Raw genomic sequence first — 13,353 nt, 5'->3', positions numbered from 1 at the left:
ATATATATATATATATATATATATATATATATATATATATATATATATATATATATATATATATATATATATATATATATAATTTAACAAGCCACAATATACTTTTATGAGAAAACATACAATCTCATCTGAAAAGTGCCCATTATTTATGTTTTCTCTTTTTTAACCAGATGCAAATCCATGGTAACCCATGACACTTGGGATTTGTCCAAGGCTTTCTGGAAATTCTAAGCATTTAACTCTTTGATCATCCATGTCTACATTGACATTCAAAAAAGCAAAAAGGTTAGTGTGACATGATTTTTCTCTGTGAAAGCCAGGTTGATTTCCTTACATCATTATTTGTTCTTCTGTATTTTATTCTCTTTAGTAATACTGTACTTTTGAACATGAACAAAGAAAGGAAGGCTGATGTTTATTTTAGAAAGAGAGCTTCCTCAATTTTTCTCTAAAGGTCATTGCTCAAGTGCTAAGGGACAAGTACAAGCTAGAACCCATCTGATATGGCTGCAGTCCTTGGATTTCCACTAATACGGACTTCTTTTTAGTATAGATATATTCATTGCTGAATTCTTTAATTCATTTCTACAATTTATGTATCATTGGCCTTTCGTTTGTTTGTTTTCTTTCAGGACACTAATTTATCTCAGAAGCATCTGCCACTGATTTTTTTAAGGAAAATGGAAAGTGTGAGTGAACTTCAGAATCCACTGTTGGCCAAGAGCAATGGACACCTTCATGGTAACTGTACTTATCACCAGGATTATCACAGTCATCGTTGCCATGGCAAATTATATTCCTATATCTTCCAAAATTCAGGTAATGCAAGGACACACCAGTTGTTGGATGCCAGTTCTCTTCAACTAGCTGTTGAAGCACTGTATGGTCCAAATTTCATTCTGGTGAAGGATGAAAGCAGTGTCAAAGTCAAGGACAACAAAGGTGACAATTGTGAGACAACCTTCATGGAAAGCAAAGACTCATCTGCTGATGTTTCTGATGAGCAAGAAGCACAGGGAAGATCTCTAATGGAAAATGATATCAAAATCCAAACAGTATCCTATGAAGTAGAGGAAGAGGAATTGCAGGAATATGAGGTAAATTTCTAAGGATACACTGATAATGTACATTCAGAAACTTCTGAGTACACATTTTGGGACTAATTTTTAAATAACAATTCTAAATGTTTAATTTACAAACAATAATAATAGACAACATGGAGATTATATATAGCGTAATAACTGTTTCTACCCAAGAGACATCTTTCTTTATTTCAGAGAATTAGAAATTAAAGCATAATTAATTAAGAATAACATGGCTAAGATAAATTGTTAGTAGCTTAGGACTTTAGAATCTAAATGAGGAATGTACTTAAATATGAAAAATGGTTCAATTTTACCAATGCTAAGGGAAAATAATTTTCCAGTGAAATCCCAAATCCCCAACTAATAAACTAAGAATTCAGCTTGAGAGAAAAAACAAAAATATGTTTTAATTCAAGAACTTTTAATGTTAGCATTTTGCCCCCAACTAAGAGGAAATGAGAGGATATGGCTTACGGAAATTATAACATCCATTTTCCCTCCTAGTGTGAAACTAGAGTATTAAAAAGGGGGGAAAGTGTATGAAAATGCAGTTGGAAAGAAGGTCAAATGAAAGTATGGAGGGAAGGACTGTAAAATACTTCATAAAAGGAAAACTAGGAGGTTGAAAATGCTACTGTACTTAAATGCCAAGGTAATAATAGATGTCCTGGAAATATTATAGCAAGGTAATGCAGAAGAAGCAGGTTTCAGTGGGAAAAAAAGAAAAATCAATAGGATGCCAACTGCTTTACATCAAGGGTGGAAGCTGATAGCAGTGAGTGCTATTCTAACATTGTTTCTGCATTGCTATTACCATGATCATTGCTATTATTATCATTGTAATTTTCTGTGTTACTAGTTCACACAGAGTTATTTAATAACAAAGGATTGTGACACTAAGTACGAATAATTGGAAAGCAAGTTCAGATGAAAGAAGCTGAACTTTTTGCTAACCCATATATTTGACACTAAGCTATAAAGCAACAAAAGACCTCTAATATACTACAACTCAAGCTGCTAACATTATCTTCCTTTTTTATTTTCCTAGAGGCCAGACATTTGCTCAAATCATGGAATTCTTAAAAGAATAGCCCATAAAAATTGAAATAAATTATTTGAAGACATACATTTAAGTATCTTTGCTCCTGATATAATATTAAATTCTTTTTCCCCTTATTTATACACCACCATTATCACTGGATTAGTTTTGTATTCTGATTACTTGTTTACCTACAGATACATTTTATGCTTTTAGCTGCTATTGTTATAGAAGACTAGAAAAGGCACCCCTTGGCTAGTTATCTGAGTGATAACTTAATGTTATAGGGAGGGGAAATGACATATTGGTGGGTTGATGCTGCACAGTTTTAGAGACTGGGCAAGAAAAAAGCAGCTCCTCACAAGTAAAAGAAATAGGAGGTAGAGAAATCAATCTTGGTCAGCTCCAGTGAAAGTAGAGTGGGAGGATGAGCCTTTGAAAAGATTTTTATTAATGAAAAGAATAGGAAGTGAGACGTGAGAGTGATATGGATGCTTGTGTGAGTGGGGAAAAGGATGGTCTAAATGGGGTGGGGTGTGTGTGTTTTTTTTCAAAATGTCCACCCTGTCCAAGAGAATCAAAAGATGTGAATGGATAAGCGAGGATTTGGGAGGTTGGCAGGATATTTCTCTTTGTTATGGGATGAGAGAAGCAGGCAACTGCTGGAAGATGCAGCAGAAAAAGGAGTCCGTGTGTTAGCAAATAAAAGCCTGGAATTTTTACACAGCACTTTCATTGCAGATATTGCACTGGTTGGTCTAGATTTGTGAAAACAATTTACAGTCCTAGTTTGATTAATAAAATCCTATATGGTTTGGCATCAGATACCTCCAGCACTGTCTGCTACATTGGATTCTAACCAGACAGGAAATTTGGGAAACAGTAAGGAATTGATCACACTTTGAAGCAGCCTTCCTCTGAAAACTTCCTGCTGAGATTTTATTATTTTTACTTATTTTATTCAGCTTATTACTTCATTGTGTTTTGGTTTTCAGCTTTAATTGTGCACTTCCATGAGTCTTTGTGGATATGGTAGTATAAATATATAGTAAATAAAGACATAGTGTGGAGTCCTTAGTGCTCATGAGCTTGGTTGTTTGCTTGCAGATGTTTCATTACCCATCTAGGTAATATCGTCAGTCCTACATATATTCTTTCTATTGGAAAGAAACAATGGCCAAATGTTTCTACTTGTTTTCCTTTAAATTCGGGGGAAGGTTTGGGCCTTTTCCTGTATTATTATATTTTAATTAAGATAAGCATTGTTCAGGGTTTTCAAAACAATTTTCATGTGACTCTTTCCTCGAACTGATGAAACTTGCACCCATTTTTGGCAATTGTAGTCACAGGAGGGTCTGGTTTGTCTACTCCACCCTTAAATAAGATTTAATAGATCAACGTAGCATAAAACTAAAAAATTATGTATTACAGATAGTCCTCAACTTATGACCATTCATTCAGTGACCTTTTGAAATTACAACAGCCCTGAACAAAGGGATTTACCATCTGTACCCTAAGTTATTATTGCTGCAGTTTTCTAGTGGTCACAAGAATAAAATTTAGGTGCTTGGCAATTTGCCTATCCTTATGACCAACCATAGGGACACTGCAGTTGTCCCACTGCCTATCTCCCCTCCCCCATCCGGCCCACTGGGTCCTTTGGTCCTACCTCCCACTCTGCTGGGCCCTCACAGGCTTTGGGCCTGCTTCCCACCTCTCTGGGTTCCACACCTGGGCCTCCTCCCTTCCCAACATGCCTCACTTCATTTACTCTTCCAAAGATCATCTTTCCCAAGGAGAGCAGGTCAATCTGCTATGTAGCCTTTTAGAAAGAGAAGTAGCCAAATCACCATATGGTCTTCCCATATGGAAGCTACATGGTGCCATCCCAGAGGTAGGTGTCATTTTGGAAATAGCCACTACAGGAGGGCAACAGGCAAACTCTGTACAGGAAAGCCACATGGTGGATCAGCTGCTTCTTATTGGAAAAGGTGATCTTTGGAAAACTAAGTGGAGCAAGGTGTGATGGCGGAAGGCCCAAGGATGTGGGACTCAGCAGAGTGGAAAGCTGTGCGAGCAGTGCCTCAGGTGGTGGGGGAGGTCCAGGGAGGCCTGGGGCAGGCCACGTGTGAGCTTTGGAGATGTCACAGTGCAGGCCTACACCATATGTCCCAGAACCTTCCCCACCCACTAAGGCACCCTGTGCTCCGTTTAACAACTCATGCAATCGCTTAACAACCCCAATGGGGAAAATCAGTATTACGGTCATTCAGTGAGGTGATCATGTAGGTATCTCATTTAATAACTTCCACCACTTATGACCATAATTCTGGGCTCAGTTAGGGTTATAAGTTGAGGATTACCTTTAATTGTTCAAAATCATTAGTCTACTATTGTCTGAATGAAATCCTACCATAAATCTATAAAATACTGTTGGACATTCAAACTAAGTTATGGACTGACGCCAAGGAGAAATTTCTCAGTCAGCCTACTGATAGCACAACTGCTTCCCTAGCAATGTCAGGTATTTTCATTTTTAAGAGGGACACCAGTGGTGAAGACTCTGCCAAATACCATCTTTTAGAACTCTTTTCTTAGTGGATTATTCATATTAGTCAGTTATGTGGCAAGTAAGGATCCTGGAGCCCTGGAGGTTGACTCTGTTCCTTGAGTTTGGGCAGGACTTACTGCCTTCTCTGTTGCATCACCTGCCCTCTGGAATATGACTCTCATGCGGATGATGTTCCGTTAAGCACTGAAAACGTGGCTATTTTCCCAGGCCTTGGGACAGGGTAGTAGGTGAGCTCCTGTAAGTTTTTGTCTGGAATGTTTTGGTTCTGCTTTATATGTTCTTTCCTGATGCATATCTTTTATTATTCTTATATATTCAAAAATGTGAAATCCCATCTGCCAGTTGTTTAGCTGGTATAAGCCTTCATATGCATTGAATTCTTCCCAAGAACCTTCAATATCACAATGAACCAGCACAATATATATGTGGATCTAAGCAGTGTCACCTTTTGCAATTGACTGATGGAAATTTTGTTCTAAGTGCCATATAAGATGTTTTGGCATGGCACCCAGTGTGCTGATGACCACCATGGCCAATTTATGCCATAATCTTTCAACTATTGATTTTCAGATCTTGATCTCTTTTATTATGATTATTCCACCTGTCTAGAAGAGTCTGGCATATCTATGTAATCCACCCAAATAAATAAAATATTGAGACTATAGTACATTCCTCATTTGGGAAGTTTCCTGCCAGGTGAAAATTATTTGCTTACCAGGTATCAGGAGAAATGCTGCATGTTGTCAAGACAACAACATTAAACATGCATAGTGTTTGGATTTGTAGTCCTGCGGGATGCTTTGTGGGGCAAGCTTACAGTTTGCTAACGGTCACTGTTCTCAAATTACTTTACTTTCCAGAGTGACTCTTCAAGCGACAGCGAAAGTGAAGATAATTTTCTGATGCTTCCTCCACGAGACCACCTAGGCTTGGCCATTTTCTCAATGCTCTGCTGTTTTTGGCCCCTGGGAATTGCTGCCTTCTGTTTTTCTCAAGGGGTAAGAATTTACATCTACTAATATATATGCTTATATGTATGTATAATAATTGCTCTAATGTTACTTCCATCTGACTTGGCTCTGTAGACAGTTCAGATAGTCTTCTTCTCCTGACTAATGATAATGTCTGTGTCAGAACAAGAGAGAAATATTAGACTTCTCTGTTTTGCAATAGATTTCTACTCGGAGCTAAGTTCATAAACAAGTAGGATTTATCAGGATTTATCATCTGGTTTTTTTTAAGAAATATTTTTCCTGCTATCGGCTTTATATCCTAAAGCATTAGCATCTGTATCTAACCTCTCTGAGATCAAAAAGATTTAATGTGCATCGTGACCCAAACTCCATTCTTTCTTACTTGCTTTCTGATGTTGCATGCAAATACTTAAGAGGCAGGATTTCTGTCATAATGTCATGATGCCTCTTCATGAGACCCATGCTCAGGAATAACTTCTCTGAGTTACACGCAGGTGAGGAAAAGACCTGAAATCAATAGCAGACAGGGCAGGAACCAAAGGTCACTAAACCTACTTTCCTCTTTTTCTCAGACATACCCATGCATGGATCTTTCCCACTCTCTTTTCTTCCCTGGCTGGCAGTTTCAAACACGCCTCAGCCTGGTAGTATGCTAAAGCCCGGGGATTGGGGACCCCTGCTCTAGTCTAGATAACCACTACATTGTATTAAAGGAATTCTGAACAATTTGTTCAGGGTGTTCAAAACAAAATCAAACCAAAAAAATGGACTTTTTTTTAATGCAATACCAAAAGACCTTTTTACCATAGGACCACCATGATAAAACTGAACGTTATAATAGTATACTGTTAGAACTAATACACCTTTTCATATAATTATCTTGCTCATATCAAACCACCACTCCTGAAAAAAATATTTGGTGTCAGAAGTAATTTGGTAGCAAGTAACTTGGTAGCACAGCAATAAAATTCCATGGCAAGTCTTTCATAAAAAAACACCCATTTAAAATTGAAGGCAGGCAATGAAAAACTGCTAACCTACATAGAGTATCAATATTTCTGTATCCAAAACTATAAACAAACTTTGAAGAATTGCATAAAGCTGATGTAAACATATAGCAACTTAGCAATCAGATGGTGATCGTCCTTTAATAAAACATTTTTCCTCTTCATCTCAAACATGATAATAAAAATACAGGAAATATCTAATATTTAAATAGAAGGATAGAAAGTGCTTGAATAAGTGATAAAGAAGCAATAAAGAAGCAATATGAGAGCCAGTTTGGTCTAGTGGTTAAGGCAGCAGGCTAGAGAGAGAGAGAGATCATGAGTTCAAGTTCTGCCTTAGCCATGAAGGCCAGCTGGGTGACCTTGAGCCAGCCACTTTTTCCCAGCCCAACCCACCTTGCATTGCTTATTGTTGTGAGGAAAATAGGAAGCTGTGTTGGATATATTTGTTGTCTTGTAAAAATATTTTGTAAAAATATTAAATATGGGACATAAATCAATTAATAATATGTAGGTAGTCCTTGCTTAGCAATAATTTGAACTTATAGCAATGCTGAAAAAATGGAGTTGCGACTAAACCTTGAACTTTTTACCATTGCAGTGCCCCCATGGTCCCATAGTAAAAAATTGAGCCAGCCAGCATTTACATCCACACACCCTGCTGCCCCCCCCTTCTCATCTTTTCCTGACTACTGTCTACTGGGCTCACCATCGTGGTCAGGCATGGGAGGTGCTCAACTCTGAGCTTCATGCTACATTGTGGCTCTAGGGTGCTTTCAATGTCACACAGTCCCTCCCCGCAACAGGCTCTCATCTGCCTGCCAGCCTGCTTGCAAGGTACCTGCAACTTGCAATTTCCTCCTGGCTTCCTACTTGGTTGTTGAAAGCCAGCACGAAGTTGCAAGGAGGTCCTCGCTTAACTACCCGCAATCCTCACTTAACGACTGCAGGGATTGCCATCATTAAGCTATGTAGTCATATGACATAGTGCATTACAATTGCATTGCTGAGCAATAGAAATTTCTCTCCCAATTACCATTGTTAATCAAGGACTACCTGTAACATTACTTTATTCCATTTTATTTAATATCCAGGACTTAAGAGGTTTGGTACCATTCACAGATTTTAGTAGGAACTTCCCGTTTCATAGTTTTTTTAAAAGATTCCAAGACTGATTGTTAACAAGTGCACTTACAGTATATCTTTTTAACTGGAGAGCTTAAATAGTTTGTCTATTTCTTTTTAACTACCACTATCTTTATTGTTTTCAATTTAAAAAGTAATTTCCTTTCTGACACTTACAAAATACTTGACTGATGTCCACAGGGAATATACTTGTTGTCTCCAATTTTGGGGTGCTGGGCTTAAAATTCAGAGAGCTTGTTCTGAGAACTTCAAACAATGGCTGCTAATGGTGCTGGTCCTGATCTGCTAATTTAGTAGAATCAGCTTCTTCATTCCTGCAAAACATAGCCTGCTATTCCTGCTTCCTTTGCTTTTGTTAGAGTCAGAATGTGCACAGCTCGGCAAAGCATAGGGCTGCAGTCACTAAGCAATTTTATTTTCCAAAAAAATGTAAAGAGCTCTTTTGGGGCCCAAAGATACTATCAGAAATGAAGATGATAAGAAGCAAGCATACCTGTTTACTTTTTAAAAAATGTAAAAATAAGAACTGCTACTCTGTGAGCACCAAGGGGAGTATCTGTAAGTATATTAGCACTGTTGGCTATCAAATGGAGGGACTCCAGGATTATAACAATTACTTTTCTGCTATACGATAATTTTGCAGAAGGAAATAAAAGCACTTTAAAACATTTGCAATATCTTCTTCCTAGCATTTTCTCGCAAGTAGAGGGTCTGCTTTTTTCAAATCAAGTGTTGATCTATTGGTTGTGACAGGAACTGACTGCAGCTTGCCATCTTGAACCTGACATTGTGGGTTGAGAGAGTGATTGGGCCAAAGTAACCCAATTGGCTTTCATGCCTAAGGCGGGATTAAGACTCAGTCTTCTTGCTTCTAATTGCCTTCACCACTAGACCAAACTGGCTCTCTAAAACAGGGGTGTCAAACTGCCAGCCCACAGGCCGGTTTCAGCATACCGAAGCCACGCCCACCCCAGTATTACCTTCCCCACTTTTATAACCCTTGAGAGATCAGTTTTAGAAACAGGAGAAGAGAATCTTTCAGGATCCCCTCCTTCTTTCCATCAGTAGGACCTCTAAATGAGAGACCTCCTGGGGAAGGAAAGAACCTTTCATCTATAAGAAGCTGAATCTGGTCCCAATTCACATGCATAGGCATACACATACACCCAAATACAGCTGGGTTCCCCAACCTTTCTGGGCTGGCAGCCAGGTAAGGGGGGAAAGAAGATATTTGTGCAAGGGGCAGGCGCACACACACACACACACACACAGGTTCATTTGTGTGAGTGGCAGGCAAGCATGTCCACCGGTCACGTGAGGGGCTATATGTGTGTGCACCAGCCCACCACTCACACGGCCTGGTTGCAAATAGGTCACGGCCCAGTAGTGGGCCATGGCCCACAGGTTGGGGACCCCTGCATTAGAGAGAACCAGTAAAAGAGCCTACTAGTGAAATCTTTTAACACTGCAACCCAATAGTTACAGAAAAGAGAGAATCAGGAGTAAAGAAATGTGTACTTGTTTCCTAAGAGCTAATGATAGTCAAAATTAGACATAAACTCAGTATTTCTTCTTTGTTTTGAGCCTAATTGGTATTTTTCCAGCTCTACCCTTCAATGAGATACAGTCTCACTCACTCTACCTGATTCCCCTGAGGCCCATATATCTCTCACCTAAAATACCAAATAAAATTTACAATGACCAATTAGCAAAAGGAGATATAAGACACAAAATTTAGTTAGCATCTACTTAAACCACAAAGAGGATAGACTTTAAGGTCATCCATACCAGCCCAAGTTCTGATATGGAAATAGTTCTTTCTATCCCAGCAGAAGACCTCCTATGTGGAAAATGTACTAGACATGGACATGGATTCTGCCACCTGCCAATTGCACCCATACTGACTATAAGGCTGTTAACATGACACTGCTCTACATCTTACAACATTTTGAATCTCCAAGGACCTACGCAAGGGTCCTTTTTGTGGACTTCAGCTCAGATTCAGTATCAGCATTCCAAAAAACTTTCTCTCTAACTAAGTCAGCTAGCTGTGCCTGACCACAATTGTAGGTGGATTGTAAGCTTTTTAACAGATAGAAAGCAGCAGGTGAAGGTAGGTAAAATCACAGCGAATACCTGTTCAATTAGCACAGGTATCCCCCCAGGGCTGTGTGCTCTCTCCATTACTCTTTTCTCTCTATACTAATGACTGCATCTCTGAGGATCCTTCTGTTAAAGTACTGAAGTTTGCAGATGATACAAGAGTTATTAGTCTCATTCGCGATGGTGATGAATCTGTAAACAGATGGGAGGTTGAACAACTGGCCCTGTGGTGCAGCCAGAAGAGTTTGGAGCTGAACGCAGTTAAAACTGTAGAGATGATAGTGGATTTTAGGAGGAGCGTTCCCATTTACCATCTCTTACAATATTAGACCACACAGTATCAACAGTAGAGACCTTCATGTTTTTTAGTTCTATAATCTCCGAGGACTTGAAATGGACACCTAACGTTAGAACCATCATTAAAAAGGCACAACAAAGAATGTTTTTCCCTCATCACCTCAGAAAGCTCAGACTGCCTCAGGAGCTGTTGATACAGTTCTATTGACAAATTATTGAGTCTGTCATCTATACTTCTATAACTGTCTGTTTTGGTATAACAATCAAACAGGACAGGTACAGACTTCAACAGATAGGACTGGAGAAAAAACAATTGCAACCAGCCTATCTTCCATTGAGGACCTGTATACTGCGTGAGCCAGAAAGAAAACTGAGAAAATATCTGCAGAACCCTGGACATAAACTGTTTCAACTCCTCCCCTCAGGATGCTGCTATAGGACATTGCATGCCAAAACAGATTAGACACAGAGACAGTTTTTTCCCTCATGCTATCACTCTGCTGAATACCTAATTCCCAGAGCACTGTTTTATGTCTAAGGATATTTACCTATGTAGTAGGGCTATATTACTACTATCCTTCTCATCTTTCCTATTGCCTTCTCCTGTTGGTATTTTATGATTATATTACTTTGTTCTTTGTATGTACACTGAGAACCTATGCATTGGAGACAAATTCCTTGTGTGTCCAACAACACTTGGCCAATAAAGCCTGCCCTGGTCCCATCCCCCTCTGCCGGAGATCCCCACAGCCCCACCCAGCTCCCCACAGGCGCCCCTGACACAAGCAACATCGAGACGGCCATGCCCATATAGTTGGCCATGCCCACCCAGCCAGGCTCAGCCCCCCAAATGCAACCACAATGCTGATGTGGCCCTCAATGAAATCACGTTTGACACCTCTGGCCTAATGATTATTTGAAGGACTGTCTTCAGTAGTTTTTACCCATTTTCATACCATCAGGCAACAGTGGCAAGCCTTGGGTTCCATCAGTTAAAATAGTCTGATGGAATACAGGAAGTGGATCTTCTTGACTGCAGCATCTGCTCTCTAAAATGATGCCCTCTCTGAGATTTGCATACCCCCCCAAGGCCTATTCAAATGAGCCCTTAAAACCTGATTCTTCCCCCGGTCCTTGTACATGAGTGGTTAGTTGGTCCCTTATGGGTTCAGTGTTGGCATTCTTTTTTCTGGATGCTTGGTTTTGCCTGCACATTTAATAAATGTTCTGCTAGACGGCCAAAACTGTTATTAACAAGCTGGCTGAGTTATGCTTCTTGTATGAACATAAGCCGTGGTGGTGAGGTGATTAGAATGCAGTACTGGAGTTCAATCCTGATCAGCTCAAGGTTGACTCAGTCTTCCATCCTTCCAAGGTCGGTAAAATGAGGACCCAGATTGTTGGGGGCAATAGGCTGACTCTGCAAACTGTTTAGAAAGGGCTGTAAAGCACTATGAAGTGGTATATAAGTCTAAGTGCTATTGCTATAATGTGTATTTTGGTGACATTGAATCAATTTATTTCAAAGGAAATATTTGTGAGAAGCAATAACATACCATTAATAATGGAATGGATAATTGTTGGAACAGGCAAGAATTTAACAATCCATATTATTTGGCAATGCAGCCAGCAAACAGCTCTCAGCACTCCCAGAAATCATAGCCAGTTTAATCTTTAATCCTTGGACAGATGTGTGACATTGATTGACAGATAGATTGCAAAATGTTTATTTATCTTGCAATTGATTTACAATTTATATATTAAAAAAATAAGATGAACGGAAAGAGAAAATCTTCACAGGAATCCTATGAGCTTAGTTATATTGATTGACTCAAGCTAATCCAATAAAGTTTATGGCTGAGTGGTGATTTGAACATGAATCTCTCTGGTCTACGTCATAACCATAACTTCATATTGGTTTTCAACCTAAGACTATAATAGAATTACGTAAATTGTTTTATTCATCCAATCCAGACACAGACAGAACTAATTTTCAGTAGACAAGAAGACTCCCTTGCTGAAAAACAGCTATTATTAACTATAACAAGTTACAGTGAATAATATACAATATAGTAATCTAACTGGGTTTTTTTTTATTTCCAGACAAGTAAGGCCATCTCCAAGGGGGACTTTCACCAGGCAAGCTCAGCTTCTCGCCGAGCACTCTTCCTTGCTGCACTTTCAATTACCATCGGCACAGGAGTATATGTTGGAGTGATTGTAACACTGATTGCTTACCTATCTAAAGGTGGGCATGTATAATAAAGACTGTTACATAAAATCCGTCATTCCCCAATGGATGACCCTCCTGGATTAAGTGCTTTAAGTGCCATAATGGACAACATGCTTACAAAGACTGAAAAGGAGCTTTTTTTCCCTCACACGTTCAAATAAATTGTATAGATTTTTTTTTGAATGAACACTGACCTACTTTACATTATAGTCTGACCAGCTATATATATATAAAAAAAACCTTCGTGCAAAAATGAGTGCATGCTTGAACAGCCTGGATTTTGAGACGGCCAAGAACAAAAGAGGGAAATGGGATTTTTCTTCAAAAACAAAAAAAAAGTCTGCAGTGTGTTCTCAGACCAATTTTTTTGTGAGCTAAATCTGCCATTTGTGAAGTTCAATTGCCTATTGGAACTAAGCCCTGGTATTATTCAGAGTACCATCGTAAAGAAAATGGGGGAATGTTCATTGAAAAACTTTCATTAAGGTATTGGGGGTTGCAGTGATATTTGTCAAGTTGCTTCTATTTTGAGCCAGAGATTCAAGCTACAAGATCAATTCATCTGTGGGTATCTATCACACAAAGCCAGCTTTCCCCAAAGCTCTAGTTCAGAGCCATTCTTATACAGATTGCCTCTATACCTAGAGTTCTCTTTTATGTCAGATTTTCCCTATAGTCTCATCTCATTCATCTTTGAATAATCATATTCAGCTGTCACTTCAGTTATAAGATAGCACCTGCTTTAAAAAGACACACACAAATAGTATGTAATTATAATAATTCTAACTGAACAGCCTTGGGAAAATCCTCTGGGCCTTCTATTTTTTAATTATATTTTAGGATGCATATCACAGTATCAAATAGAATGAATTAATATTATTTCATATTTTATTATGA

At 38.8% G+C, this 13,353-nt stretch overlaps 1 protein-coding gene across 1 annotated transcript; it reads left to right on the top strand.

Annotated features, from left to right (window-relative positions):
• Nucleotides 1-680: 680 nt before the first annotated feature.
• On the top strand, nucleotides 681-12,485 carry SYNDIG1L (synapse differentiation inducing 1 like). The gene is made up of 3 exons (XM_015819382.1): nucleotides 681-1,097; nucleotides 5,557-5,694; nucleotides 12,327-12,485. The coding sequence occupies exons 1-3, from the start codon at nucleotides 681-683 to the stop codon at nucleotides 12,483-12,485; spliced, it is 714 nt and encodes a 237-aa protein (XP_015674868.1).
• The last annotated feature ends 868 nt before the right edge of the window (nucleotides 12,486-13,353 follow it).

Source organism: Protobothrops mucrosquamatus, unplaced genomic scaffold (genome assembly GCF_001527695.2).
Source record: "Protobothrops mucrosquamatus isolate PMUCROS unplaced genomic scaffold, P.Mucros_1.0 scaffold908, whole genome shotgun sequence".
Classification (NCBI taxonomy): domain Eukaryota; kingdom Metazoa; phylum Chordata; class Lepidosauria; order Squamata; family Viperidae; genus Protobothrops; species Protobothrops mucrosquamatus.
This window is presented reverse-complemented; position numbering and strand designations above follow the sequence as displayed.